At 41.3% G+C, this 15,943-nt stretch overlaps 1 protein-coding gene across 1 annotated transcript in view; it reads right to left on the bottom strand.

The window, feature by feature from the left end:
- The window catches only part of PLA2G4A (phospholipase A2 group IVA), a 387,554-nt gene that overhangs the window by 152,312 nt on the left and 219,299 nt on the right, over positions 1-15,943 (bottom strand). Inside the window, exons 10-11 of the mRNA XM_077452645.1 lie at positions 14,653-14,875; positions 1,573-1,687 (exon numbers count right to left, since the gene is read on the bottom strand). Of these exons, the coding sequence (XP_077308771.1) occupies positions 1,573-1,687; positions 14,653-14,875 (338 nt within the window). The remainder of the gene's footprint in view (positions 1-1,572; positions 1,688-14,652; positions 14,876-15,943) is intronic.

Here is a 15,943-nt window from a genome sequence, read left to right on the forward strand (position 1 = left end):
TTTAGACAAGACTTTTTATGGATATCTTTGAGAAATGGCTTTCTTCTTGCCACTCTTCCATAAAGGCCAGATTTGTGCAGTGTACGACTGATTGTTGTCCTATGGACAGACTCTCCCACCTCAGCTGTAGTTCTCTGCAGTTCATCCAGAGTGCTCATGGGCCTCTTGGCTGCATCTCTGATCAGTCTTCTCCTTGTCTGAGCTGAAAGTTTAGAGGGACGGCCAGGTCTTGGTAGATTTGCAGTGGTCTGATACTCCTTCCATTTCAAAATGATCGCTTGCACAGTGCTCCTTGGGATGTTTAAAGCTTGGGAAATCTTTTTGTATCCAAATCCGGCTTTAAAACTTCTCCACAACAGTATTACGGACCTGCCTGGTGTGTTGCTTGGTCTTCATGATGCTCTCTGCGCTTTCAACAGAACCCTGAGACTATCACAGAGCAGGTGCATTTATACAGAGACTTGATTACGCACAGGTGGATTCTATTTATCACCATCAGTCATTTAGGACAACATTGGATCATTCAGAGATCCTCGCTGAACTTCTGGAGTGAGTTTGCTGCACTGAAAGTAAAGGGGCTGAATAATTTTGCACGCACCACTTTTCAGTTTTTTATTTGCTAAAAAAGTTTAAATTATCCAATAGATTTCGTTCCACTTCACAATTGTGTCCCACTTGTTGGTGATTCTTCACAAAAAATTAAAATGTTATATCTTCATGTTTGAAGCCTGAAATGTGGCAAAAAGTTGAAAAGTTCAAGGGGGCCGAATACTTTCGCAAGGCACTGTATACTCCCCATATTAGTAAATTTTTCCTCCATAGGATAAATTGTGGAAAATTTAAAAAGTGGAGCGCCACCCTGAAAAAAAAAACAAAAAAAAACATAAATTAGAAAAAAAATCAGAAAAAAAAAAAATGAAAACTTTTTTTTAACTTACCAGAAATGCCTGTTGCTAGGCACATCATCCTAATCTGCCTCTTCCTCCTCCACGGAGATCTTTTGGTCTTCTCTCCTCCGCGCGGCGTCATCTGGGTAATGGGTCGTACTGTGTTCTGGGAACTGTGTGTCCCAGAACACAGCGCGCCCCATTCACAAAGCGCTGCGCGACTTGCACATGCGCAGTAGAAAACGGGCAGTGAAGCCGCAAGGCTCTACTGCCTGTTTCCCTTAGATAGAATGGCGGCGCCGGGACCTTGTATTTTTGTATATACACGTTTATCAATCATTATTATGGATTATTCACATGCTTATTTTCATTTTTAGCGCCGCATTTATCTTATATTATTTTGATTGCAGATTTTTTCTGACTAGTTTTGCTGGTGGCTAATGTTCGTCAGCGCATTTTCTTAATCCAATTTTTATTAAAAACATTTAGCAACATACAAGGAAAACAAAGAAAAATTTAAATCTTTAATTTTATCAATTTAGCTCACATACTGTATTCTGTATGTCAAAATATAGGAGTCGTCACACTGTTTAGATTCTTTTGAAATTACCACTAAAATACACATCAATAAAGTATACAGGCCAGCATGCCATTCTAATTTTACAGAAGAAAACCATAGCCTTACCAGCAAACATTAGCTCCGATACATCTGGCTTGACATGAAGACACGTGAATAATGGCATTGGGCACTGACCATCGCATATTTTCTCCTGCATGGTACTTAACTTGCTGTTCATTCTCTGCAAATAGATTATGCAAGGATTCATCAAAAAGCAAACAATAGAAATTATGGCAGGAAATATAAATGTTTAACTCTGTAATATATCAGTCAGTGATAAAGTTAAAGCATGTTATTATAACAAAATTGGTAACAAGGTAAGATATCAGTATCACAATTCCACAGGATTTTTTTGTCATCTTTTGGGCTATACCTTGGGATGATTGGTAGTAATGATTATCTACAGACAACTGTATTGCAAAAGGAGTAGCAGTTACAGAAGGTGGGGGAGTTTTTTGTTTTTTTTAAATAAGATGGGAACGGTTTGGAATTGATTGGGGTTGGGGTGAATTACAGCTTAAAGTCAAGCTTTGATATTTTGAAGCATAACTTTACCCATGGGAACTTGATAAAAAATAATGCTCTTTGGGAAAAACATACATGCTACATTAACCACTCAAGGACCACCTCACGCCGATGTACGTTGGCAGAATGACACAGCTGGGCACAAGCACGTACCTGTACGTTGCTTTTCAAGTGCCCAGCCGTGGGTCGGGAGCACGCCGCCGGTCCTGTGCTCTGTGACCGTGGGACCAGCGGACCTGATCGCCGATGGTGTCCCGCGATCGGGTCACAGAGCTGAAGAACAAGGAGAGGTCTGTGTAAACAAACCTCTCCCCGTGCTTCCCTGTGTGGCCGTCACCGATCGTCTCTTTCCTTTTATAGGGAAGGACGATCAGTGACGTCACATGCCAGGCCACGCCCCCTACAATAAAAAAAAACACAAAGTCATACATAACACCTACACTGCCCCCTAGTGGTTAACTCCTTCACTGCCAGTGCCATTTACACAGGAATCCGTGCATTTAAATAGCACTAATTGCTGTATAAATGACAATGGTTCCACAAACTTGTAAAAAATGTCCGATGTGTCCGCCATAATGTCGCAGTGACAAACATATAAATCGCTGATCGCCGCCATTACTAGTAAAAAAATAATAATAAAAATGCTATAAAACTACCCCCCATTTTGTAAACGCTATAACTTTTGTGCAAACCAATCAATAATCGCTAATTGCGTTTTTTTTTACCAAAAATATGTCGAAGAATACGTATCAGCCTAAACGGAGGAAAAACTATTTTTTTTAATATATTTTTGGGGATATTTATTATAGCAAAAAGTAAAAAATATTGCATTTTTTTCAAAATTGTTGCTCTATTTTTGTTTATAGCGCAAAAAATAAAAACTGCAGAGATGATCAAATACCACCAAAAGAAAGCTCTATTTGTGGGAAAAAAAGGACGCCAATTTTGTTTGGGAGCCACGTCACAGGACTGCGCAATTGTCAGTTAAAGCAATGCAGTGCTGAATCGCAAAAAGGGGCTTGGTCCTTTGGCTGCATATTGGTATGGGGCTTAAGTGGTTAATAAGTATCCTACCAAAATTAGTGTGCTGTAAATTGCCTCCAGCATTATTATTATTTTTATTTTAGGTACTCCTATAGCATTATATAGCATTGTTCCTGTTTCTTCTTGCTGAAGGCTGCAATTTTGCTGAAGCCTGGAGCCCCTGCGCAGCATTCAATCTTTAGGCAGATCGGCCTCTACAAATTCCGCACAGTGCCTAAAAATAAAGAGCAACTGAGCATGTGCAGAGAAGGGTGAGACAGTTTATTACTGGATTTTAAACAGTATAGGCACTTATTTTATTTGTTTACAAATAGGCAATTATTTTTAAAGTAGTTGTAAAGTCAGAAGTTTTTTTTTTTATCTTAATGCATTCTATGCATTAATATAAAGTTTTCTGTGTGCAGCAGCCCCCTCAGCCCTTCCAATACTTACCCTGAGGTCCATCTAGATCCAAGGGTGTTTCAGGATTGTCTGGACTGTACAGGACTCCCCTCCTTATTGGCTAAGACAGAATAGCTCTGTTGAAACGTTTTGTTTTTTTTTGCCATATGCCTAGCATAGCACCAATCAGGGCTGATCAAATGCAGACTCAAAATGTAGAGAGTATACATCAGGAGAGTAAAAGAAGACCCTCCCAAATACCTCTACCAGCAGATGCCAAAGAACAAAGGAAAGATCATGTGACCACACAACGGCTATGCAGATACTTAGAGGAGTAAACAAAATAAGAATAAAAAATAAAAATAGTTGCTTTGTATTTAACTTCCAAATTATTTGCATTTCTGTCCATCCGGTTCTGAGATTTACATAGCTCTGATACACAGCACAGTCAGAGGAGGGGACCTGATATTTTGTTAGCTGTTTTTTTACAGGTCTCCTTTCCACCCTGTAACAAAACAGTTACAGGAGAAGCTGCACATTGATAAGCCCAACTCTGTCACTCTGCTAGCTCCACCTATGAGCATGCTCTTTGTTAGCACATGAGCACTGCAGCACAGCTGACTGGCTTTGTGCTGCTTCTCCCTATTTCAGTCTGTGCTCTGCTGTGCAGGGGATTGCGAGAGGCTGAAACCAAGAAAAATTGAGGTAATTGCATTTTTTTAAATTAAACCAACACATTGAATTAAATATTAATTCCAGAGCTGCATTTATTTGTGCCTTTTATATCTGCTAGGGGGTTAAAATTTAAAAATCTGGGCAACATGTTACAAATCATCCTCTATACTTAATTTATGCAGTAGAAGTTCAAATACCCAGCAGGTAATTTCACCAACATCAACATAATACTACACTGCTCAAAAAATTGAAGGAACACTTTTTAATCAGAGTATAGTATCAAGTCAATTAAACTCCTGGGATATCGATCTGGTCCGTTAAGTAGCAGAGGGGGTTGTCAATTTCATTAACACCAAAGCAGCTGAAACTGATTAACAGGCGCACTAGATGGGCAGCAATTAGGGATGAGCTCCAGCGTGTTCGCATGTTCCACGTGCAGAGCCCGCCAGGAAGTCGGAGCAGCGCTGCGCTAATCACCGGCAGCAAGACATTGCCCAATCTCTGCAGCCGCGCATCGGGGCAATGTCTTTCTGCCTGTGATTGGCGCAGCGCTGTGCCCACTTCCTGGCGGGCTTTGCACATGGAGTATGCAAACACGCCGGAGCTCATCCTTAGCAGCAATGAGACAACCTCCAAAATAGGAATGGTTTTACAGGTGAAGGCCACCGACATTTGTTTCACCCACTTCTCTTTTCTGTTTTTCACTAGTTTTGCATTTGGCTAGGGTCAGTGTCACTACTGGTAGCATGAGGCGATGACTGAACCCTAGAGGTTGCACAAGCAGTCCAAGCCCTCCAGGGTGGCACAGCAATACATGTCATTTCCAGAAGGTTTGTGGGGTCTCAAGAGCATGGAGGAGATTCCAGGAGCAATTACTAGACAGGGTCGTAGAAGGTCCTTAATCCATCAGTAGGACCGGTATCTGCTCCTTTGTGCAAGGAGGAACAGGATAAGCACTGCCAGAGCCCTACAAAACAACCTTCAGCAGGCCACTGGTGCAAATGTCTCTGACCAAACAATCAGAAATAAACTTCATGAGGGTGGCCTGAGGGTCAAACGTCCTCTAGTGGGCCCTGTGCTCACTGCACCGTGGATCTCAATTGGAATTTGCCATGGAACCTCAGAATTGGCAGGTCCACCACTGGCGCCCTGTGTTTTAAACAGATGAGAGCAGGTTCACCCTGAGCACATGTGACAGATGTGAAAGGGTCTGGAGAAGCCATGGAGAACATTATGCTGCCTGTAACATTGTTCAGCATGACCGGTTTGGTGGTGGGTCAGTGATGGTCTGGGGAGGCATATCCATGAAGGGATGCACAGACCTCTATAGGCTAGAAAATGACACCCTTACTACCATTAGGCATCAGGATGATCTCCTTGGACCCATTGTCAGACTCTACACTGGTGCAATGGGTCCTGGGTTGCTCCTGGTGCATGACAATATGTGGGCTCATGTGGCGATAGTATGCATCCAGTTCCTGGAAGATGAAGGAATTTATACCATTGAATATCCCCCACGCTCGCATGACCTAAATCCAATAGCGCACCTCTTCGACATTATGTTTCAGTCCATCCAACGCCGCCAGGTTGCATCTCAGTCTGTTCAGGAGCTCACTGATGCATTGGTCCAGATCTGGGAGGAAATACCCCAGGACACAATCAGTCGTCTCATTAGGAGCATGCCCCAACGTTGTCAGGCATGCATACAAGCACATTGGGGCCATAAAACTACAGAGTACCATTTTGAGTTGTTGCAATGAAATTTCAGCAAAATGGACTAGCCTGCTGCATCAATTTTTCACTTTTTCCAGCCCTCTGTAGGTTGATAATTTTAAATTCCATCAAGCAATGTGGTATCCTTTCGTTCCTAACATTACCCAGTCCATATCAGTATAGATATCCAGTATATATTTCCCCAATGAGATCTGATGCATTTTCAAATTGTTCCTTCAATTTTTTTGAAGCAGTGTACATTTTACTAAAGCTCTTTTTTTTTTAAAATAAATTCCAGTATTTAGGCCACATGTAGCCAAGTTCCGGACCCCTTGAGGCCTAATGGTGACTTCCAGAGTTAGGGACAGCTGATATCCTTCTGTGTAGAGTGAGTTACAAGGCATAGTGGGTGTAATGCAAGGCAGATTGATGGGCGCCAGACACTTTTTGAATGCAGAGAGATTTATTGTCTCAAAAATAACTGCGAGACTGGGAGAGAGAGTTAGGTCCAGGACACCCTTTAGTAGATGCAATGTTAATTGGCAGACACCGAGACTTCTATAGGCAGACAGCCATGCAGGGAAAGGCATCCAGCTAGACACCATGTTTGCATGAATAGGACCGCTGTTTCCTATGGCAACAATCTTGTAACCGTTTCTAACAACGGTTGCAATGAACTCCTCCACTTCTTCTACAATCTCCTATTGTAGAACTTCACTCAGCTGAGCTCCCAGTCTTTCACTAGACTAACAGATCCTCTAGCCATGGGATCTCCTGAGCTCTTCCAATCTGCTCACACTGCATCTTCCTCAAGCGTCACTCCCGCATCCCTGCTGGGTCAGTAGGTTGGCACTCAGATACTCCTCAAGCATCACCCCGCTGGTCTGCTTGGTCCCTGGCCTGGCACACAATAATGCTCTGCAAGTGTCAACTCCACTGTCTGGGTCCCTGGCTTGGCACCAGCGGAAGTTTTCCCAATTCTTCACCATCCCCGGCTGGTGAGAGAATTGCTCAGGTACTTGCTTCAGCTACTCTCAGTTGTCTCTGGTAGCAAGGTGGATTGCCCCTTCATGGCGGCAACTTCCCCTCTACCTCCAACCACAGCTGGTTCTCTGGCCGGCAGAACCGTTGCTTCTGGTTGGATTGCAAGCCATAGTCCCAACCCTATGCTGCTCTCTTGCTTCTGGATAGGCCATCAGACAGTCTAGCAGCCCGGGGCATTACAACACACGTCCACCCAGACAGCCGTCCAGGTAGCACAGACCCCAAGTCACCTGACCCCACCCAAATAAATAGGTTCCCCCGGCAGGCCAAGGGATCAAGAAAATCCCACATTAGTTGAGACACCCCAATTCATTCCTAGTCTGTCCTTGCAATGCACTTGTCTTGTCTAATGTCACCAGATACCCGGCCATCTAACGACAGAAGAGAGAAGTGCAGCAATTTCAGAGTTAGTTGGCATAAATGCAAGGCCTCATTGACTGAGATATCTTAGATTTTCTTGTTCCCAAATTTCCACATATCCCTACCTTTTATGCACTGCCCAAGACCCACAAAAATGTTCATTCACCCCCTGGAAGACCGATTGTCTCCGGGCATAGGATCCCTTACAGACAATGCTAGCAAATTCATGGATGCCTTTCTTATGCCACATGTTCATGGCTTACCCTCATTTATACAGGATACGATAGACCTCTTGAAACATATGAGGGGATCCAGCTCCCTCCGGACGACCTGCTCCTGGCTATAGATAAGCATTGTATCAGAGTATCCCCCATGAGCAGGCGTCCGGATGGCTAAATATTTCCTGATGAAACAGACAACCTTGCCCCTTAACCATTTCATACAGCGGCTGTTAAATTTTACATTGACAATAATTATTTCATCTTCAGTTATCAATGCTATCTGCAGACTCAAGGAGTTGCTATGGGGATATCTTGTATCACCTCATGTGTCCCCTTGTATTTGGGAAAAAACATATACCTTCTGATGAACGCTATTCTCCATTCATTGATCACATTCTTCTCTGGTACAGATACATCGTTGATCTGTTCATAGTGATGACGGGGCATGCTTTTAGAGTTTATTCAATTGTTGAAAGTTAATGACTTAATCACATTTTTACCTTTAGCTTTGACGATGGGCAGATCCCATTCCTGGATCTGTCCATCATCAAACAGACTGATGGAAACATTGGCATGGATCTCTATCGCAAACTAACTGCTGGTAACATTTTGCTGCATGCTCTAGTGCCCACCCACAATCACTGATACACAGTATACCGTACGCGCAATACTTGCGCCTGTGTAGGAACTGTACTTTGGAGTCAGACTTCTGGATTCAAGCTAATGCCCTGTGAGACCACCTCCTTTCAAGAGGCTACTCCTGCACTAATCTAAGAAAGGCATTTAACCGTGCCCTAGCACATACTAGAAATTCATAGCTTTACAATTCCCCAAAACCACAACAATAAGCCAACACTACAAAGCTCATAACACATTATTCTGCTCACCATCAACAATCAACCATCAACAATTGAGAAAAATGGTGTCTAACCACTGGCATCTCCTCACTAACCATTGTGTTCTTAGCAGATATGCAAGACCTACTCCCGAAATTGTGTTCGGGAGCGCCTCCTCTCTCAGAGACGGTCTTACCAGCAGCCACTATAACATTCCAGAGCGATCCTCAGCTGGACCATGTGAAACCTTTAAGTGTGGCCAATGTCCCCGCTGGATCCTTGAGGGTACCAAATACCAATTTCCTAATGGCAAAATTTTGGTCCCACACATCCCCTCGGGCAAAACTATCTGCAAATTTCGCCAAAGAATTGGAGACCATTTATACTACTCCAGTGATGGCAAGACGACCACTATTTGTAACCATATTGGACTTCATCGCTGTCAGGTCACCTAAGTCCAGGTGACAGATGCACCCCGTTGGGGTCTGGAGTGCACTGCAAGGTAGTGGACCCTATGGCTGACTGCTGCGGATGGAGCTCTAGGTGATACGGGAGAGCAGGTACTCTGTAGTACCAACAGGTATGACACTGGGAGCTAGAGCATGAGATTTACCAGGGCGCGGAATCTAAGAGCCAGTGGGTGTTCACCAGAGGCCCCTAGTGGTGGGGATGGATCTAGCTGCAGTCTGGCTCCAGGTCGTAACCCCTAGGGGCTCCCATCTCACGGTAGACTACAGGGAGGTAGAGAGGAAGCAGCAGACTGCGACAACAAAAGGATAGTCAGGAGATACCCAAAGGTTAGTGCAACAAGCAGGTAAAGATCGTCAAGAACAAGCCAAGACCGGTAACAGGAATAAGACATAGAACACACAGCAAGTAGCACACGGAAGCTAGGGCACCCAATATTGATCAGGGCTGACTTGCAGTGCACAGGTTAATATAGAGTTCCCTGAAAGGGGCTGGGGTGGAGCCATGCTTTGGAGGAGAGATTACTTAAGCAGCCAGGTGAGAATGGCTGGCCTCTTAAGCTGAACAAATGGATGGAGAGGTAAGCTGACACACAAACATTACTGCATATCCATGACAACCACAAGTTTGATTTAATGGCAATTAGAGTCCTGGTTTTAGAGATGATTCATCAGAGTCCAAGAGGGGGCGATTGGGATAGGGCTATACTACAAAGAGAAACAATGTAGATTGAATGTCTCAATGCCACTACTCTCCCAGGTTTAAACAAAATGATCTCTTACAAACCCTTTTTATGAGACTCCCCTTCCCCCCCCCCTTATTCCCACCGGTTCTTCCCCACTCAGATCATGCCCCCCCATCCTTCTCATTCCCCCTCTCCTTCCCTTCCCGCTCCCCTTCCTTGATTGGTTTAACTGATGCCCACCTGGTCCCCCATTTTCAGTCATTCCCTATTGACACATTGCTCGATTCAGGCCCCATGTTGAACTTCAATTTATTAATGTTTCTTGTTTTTTGTTTTTTTGTTTTTTTATAGCTTCTACCTCATGTAAATCCTATGTGTTAGGAATCAAATTTACTGTATGTAGGTCGTTTATGCCATTTACTAAGATTCATACATAGCCATTTGTTGTTGTACCCAAGCTTTGTTGCTGCCTCTGAGCCCCCCTGACTTTACACACTCTGTTGCCCCTTTTTCCGCACTATCAGCGGACATGAGACTCCCTTGGTGGGGGTGGTATCCAGAGTATTTGCATACAAAACACGACATGCTTTAAAATTGTGCACAAACGTGCAGCGGTGATAAACTACATACATTTTTAAAAGCCTTTACAGGTTACCATTTTAGATTTACAGAGGAGGTCTACTGCTAAAATGACTGCCCCTGAACTGACCTTTATGCGTGAGCACAGGGGAGACAGGGGTGCTTTTTTTATTATTATTTATTTTGCATTTTTATTATATTTTTACTGTTACTTTCATTTCTTTTAAATCATTTTTATTATCTCAGGGAATGTAAACATCCCCTATGATAGCAATAGGTAGTGACAGGTACTCTTTTTTTGAAAAAAATGGGGTCTATTAGACCCTAGATCTCTCCTTTGCCCTCAAAGCATCTGGCCACGCCAAAATCGGTGTGATAAAATGCTTTGCCAATTTCCCAATGGCGTTGTTTATATCTGGCGAAACCTAAGTCATGAAATGCTTGTAGCTTCCGGTGTGTTAGGCCATAGATATGATTGGAGCTGGTTTTGGTCTCTGATCAGCTCTATGGTCAGCTGGCGGAACCACCGGCTGCATTCTCGGGTTCCCTGTTGGGACAGGAGAGCCAGAGAAAATGATGGAATACAATGGGGGGGGGGGGGGGGAGAAGACATTCCCTCCCATTGATTATAAAAGCAGTCTAGAAGATAATTAGCCACTAGGATTGCTTTTACATGAAAGCTGACCTGTCAGCGACTGATTCAAATGTTACCAAAAAAACTGTTAGCGTTTGCAGGGATCAGGCCTGCCTCTGCGAATGCTGTAGTTATGTGTTTAGTAAGTGACAGTGATTGATTGATACTGCACTCGGGCGGGGTGGGCTGGGCAGAGGGGCTAAATGCAGGTGCTAGCAGGTATCTGGGCTGATCCTGCTAACACTGCATTTTTGGGAACCCTAAACTGCTGGGGACACTAATACAGTTCTGATCAGATATTGATCTTTTCAGACACTATACTACTAAGGGAGGGGTATGGTACATGCGTGGGTGTTAGCGCTACTGGCACTAATCTGACACTGCCTGGGGTGACGCAGACCCTATCTGAAGCTAAAATCTAACTTTGATCACCCGCGGGTGATCAGGGGGTTAAACCTTTATTGGGTATGGCAGGTGCCCTGGCGCTATAAAAAAAAATTCTAGCTAACCTGCATCACCCGTGACACCAATACAGTGATCACTGGTGACAGGGGGCGATCAACCTTTATTGGGGGGTTAAGGGGGTCCCTAGATCTGACTAATTACCCTAACAATGATTAGTGTCACAAATGACACCAGTACAGCAATCATAAAAAAAAAAAAAAAAATCTGAATGCTACATTGGGTGACACAGTGATAGGGGAAGGATCTCATTCGCCAGGAGCGATCACCAGGTCCAGGGTAGATTTCAATGGCCTGGGCATTGATCGGTTCTGGATCGAATCCCATCATTGCGGCCGCCGAGGGGGTGTGTGATTACCCGACTTAACATTACGTCAATTCGCCCGAGCGTGTCATTCTGCCGCTGTAAAACTGCGTCGGCTGGTCAGGAAGCAGTTAATAGCAACCCTGCCTAAACATCAGGGTGCTACACACAGTATGCTGGATTATTTCTGATGTAATACTGATGTAAAACAAAAAGGTAGAGCACACATAAATAACTTGTATTCTAATGTCATGGTTGTACTTAGCAATCTTATTCTTTTAATGTCCCCAAATTAGCATGGCCATGCCCAGGAAAGATTTTCTGACCTACTTCTGACTATTCAACAGCTTCTTAGCCATTACGGATATTGTAAATCATTAACATAGGTTGTCTTTTTCCATGGAGCTATTCAGCTGACAATTTATTAGTGTATTGTCTGCACTTTCTGCAATTGTTTAAAGCAGTCTAATTTTGAAGCCTGACCTGACAGGGACAACATGCATTCCTTTCTCAGCCATATACTGCCAGTTTATATGCTACCTAGGGATTATAATAAAGGCATTCAAACTTTTTATATGGGCCTCAAAATGTCAACAAACAGTATTTACTATTCTCTAATGCTCATAAGGCTGCATTTTCTCTAGAACCTCCTGAAACAGAACCCAAATTAACAAAAACAGTAAATTGGATAAAAACGTACATATTACCCACAGGTTGCCTACTTCCAATGGAAACCTAAATTCTATAAATATCTATAAAATCTATAATAAAGTTTGTTACACGCATTACGCCTCTTATCATAAATTCCCATTTTTTTTACAATTTGAAACACCAAAGTAGCATTAAAATCCTTAAAATATATTTTATTTCTCCCATTTAGGCATTCCCCAATAAAACATTTTCTATGTAGTAAAGCAGTCTCCTCTCCTCCCTACTGCAATGGAAACTGATGGCCAAAGTGAGGAGCAGTGTGCAACCTGAGACCTGTGTTGCAACCTGAGACCTGCTGATGAGAACTCCATTTTGGGGCCCAATTTGTACCCTGGTATCTGCATTTTCTGTACACTGGTACAAGCCTAGAACTGAGGCTTATGGCCCCCCATGATATATTACCCTATTACAAGTAGGGCATGTAGCCCTAAAAGTAAATATCAGACCTGTGTGTCTCCACATTTGGCAAGTGAGCTATGGCTGGGGCCCCCCCAGTGGGATTTGGAGGTGAGCGCTTTGATCTGAATATTGCAAATTGTTAAAGCTCCTGAAGAAGAGACCAGGTTGCCAACCATGTAGAGAGGAACTTAAGAGGTCTATAGAGGACAAGTGAAAACCTAATTTCTGAAGGACATGTGAATCTTGGTGTATACTCTGTGACGCACTAGGCTGCATACATGTAATAATGTTTTATGATGGGGATAAATTTAGTCGGTGACCAACAGTATTTTAAATAGACTAAGTATCTTTACTCAATTGTCATTTTGTATACAAATATTATAAAAAAAATAAATATATATATATATATATATATATATATATATATATATATATATATATACACACATACATATATATACATACACACACACACACACACACAAATATATATATATTTATATATTTTGTACCGAAAAAGTCCACGATTTTCTTTGGTTTCCAATTACATATGTAGTAAAGCACACACAGATGATTGTTACAATTTTGGCCCCAGATCACTCAGCATCACTTCTGGTCAGCAAATTCACATTTAGCATGTCCTTTGATTTAATGCTGGATATAATGGTCCATCCTTAGACCTGTCCTCAAGAACCCCCATCTATTTACTACATAGGAAAAATAGCAGGGTGAGGGCTTAATTTGGTAGGTTCAGATTCAGAGCTGCTGCATAGGGACCTATGGCTATAGTATCAGCCGGGAGCATTCATAGAGGGGTAGCTCCATGGGACTTTGTAAGGCATTGAAGAAACTTGAAATTGGGTAGAAGAAAGAGTATGAAAAGGAAGAGAAATACTAAGCAAAGACCGGCTGAAAATGGGGGACACACTTTCAGTAATCCCTGAAGTCAGCAGAACTATATACATTTTAAATATGTGAGATTAATAACACTTTATTTTATTCAAAACCTTTTAAAACCTAATAAAATGGCTACAGAAAAAAATATGGAGGTACAGTGGCCTTTAAAAATCTTGTCCAGTGCCACAGAAGACCCAAATTTCAGGATAAAGTCCAACACTTAAAGGTTGGCCACACCTCTCACACTGTACCAATGGCTAGCCATTCTAGTATAGTAACATTCAAGAGTCTTTTCTCCAGTGCCACAGAGGACCTATATTTCAGGGTAAAGTGCAACAAGTGCAAAGTCAATGTCTGGCCACCCCTCCCACACTGTACCAATGGCCAGCCATTCTAGTGAGTCCATCCATATGAAGATGCAAGTTGGGGCAAGCCCAGATGTTAGGATCTCTAGGATGTGTCAACATTTGTATTAGAGAGTATACTAGGGTTTGAGGCTTCCAGGTCTCTAAAAAAGAATTCTAAAGCTATTTTATTGGTGAAACAAAATAGCAGTTTTTCAGTAGGCGAAAGGTGTATGTTAAGCCCTGCATGTAATTACAACTGTTAGCTGCAAGAGCCAGATTGTTTGATTTGTACGTGTCTATGTATGTTTTGGCACCTTTCTCCTCCTGTGGAGGAAATTAGCTTCTTTTTATGTCCTTAAAGCTTACGCGATACCAGAAGAATAAAAGTTCATGTTTTTGCACACGTAGAAATCTGTAAACTGCAGCTGTGAGAAATGACTGGCTAAGACTTCCCTTTACAAACCCTCGCCCTGAGGTGACATCCTGCACAATAAATTTTGAAGGAGCCAAAGCAGTACAACATGTGAAATAAAGTGTTACATGGTGAAATATATCCACAATGATTAACCATAATGATATAAATGATTTTTTTTTTTTTTTTTTTTTTTAAATCGGTCAACATTTTGAATGACAGCAATGATCCACATTAATGTTTGGTTCTTAAAAAAAAAAGTTAATTAGTAATTTAAGTTTCCCCTAGTACAAACACATGAAACAGACATTTTCAATATCATTAACAGCATAGCTGATTAATCACTTTTTAGAATCGCATTAGCATATATTCATAAATTGATCCAATTACAGAAAGCATTATCATTAAAAAAAATAAAAAATAAAAAAATAAAAAAAAAAGATGCTTACGTCTCTAATAAGGGTTTCTCCAATAAGCATAGAAAAAACATCAGTAAAGGTAACTGGCTGCCCAGCACTTTTTTTTTTCCACAAAGCTTCAATGTAGCGTTTCACTTTTTGTGGTGTCAATAAAAGTAGGGGACTGTGACTGACATTGTCCATAATGTCCTTGTTTATTTCTTTTGGTCCTTTGTTTGGAAAATCCGGATTAGAGTAAAGTGTAGACATATACCTACAGATAAAGCATGGCCAAATAAGAATTTTCCTAATCTCTAATTCCACTTGTGCCAATAAGCAAAATCATTAAAAACGTTTCTTGAACAGGTAAGATTTATCTGTCTGATTGTATAAAATAACTGAAAAAAATACAAACATTAGCCGTGTTTATTTGTAAAGAATACAATTCTCTCTTACTAAAGAAGATAATCTGCGCCAAGTATAGTGATCTAAAATCAGATGTTAACGATTAATACACAGCTGCAATCACTGTATTGCACATCCCAATACTAAAACCTAACAATCAAAAAATTGTGTTGTGTATATACTCATAAAAAAAATATATATTCAAAACAATCAAAATGATGTAGTGCTCATACACTAATTAGAACACTAATACACTACATACACTAATTAGAATAAAGTACTAGGTGCAAAAAAGAAAAGTATCCATATATATAGAACTGTAAACATGCATTCATAAATCAATAAAGTGCTTTAAGCGCAACAAAAAAAATGTCATCCATATACACAAACTGTAAAATATATGCATTCATAAAAGGATAATCAAAAAAGTTTTAGAGTGTACAGATATTAGGTGACCTTTTGATGATACATCTAACATGCGGGTAAGTCAAGGGAGTGTTACGTGCATACCCACAGTGGGGGGCGTCGTTAGTCCTTTTTTGGAGTCTCTTCATTTGGCAAGCATCCATTATTATATATGGTATGGCACAGACAAGGAATCACTTGGAGTACTTTTGGACTGTAATAAGCATGTATGCAGGGATTCCTCTGTCTTTATCATTTACCATATTTATGCCACATTTGGAGATTTGGCATTTTGAATGAACATTATTTGAACAGAATATTTGGCACTTTGATTAAAATGACCAAATCTGTACACTATACATGGCACTTTATTATCATTTATGAATGCATATATTTAATATAATAATACATACATATATACATACACATAATATATATATATATATATATATATATATATATATATATATATATATATATATATATATATATATACACATACAACATTTTCTTTGTTGCGCTTATAGCACTT

The sequence above is a fragment of the Lithobates pipiens genome, unplaced genomic scaffold (genome assembly GCF_037356315.1).
Source record: "Lithobates pipiens isolate NorthernLeopardFrog02 unplaced genomic scaffold, aLitPip1_a1.2 Scaffold_23, whole genome shotgun sequence".
In the NCBI taxonomy this organism is placed as follows: domain Eukaryota; kingdom Metazoa; phylum Chordata; class Amphibia; order Anura; family Ranidae; genus Lithobates; species Lithobates pipiens.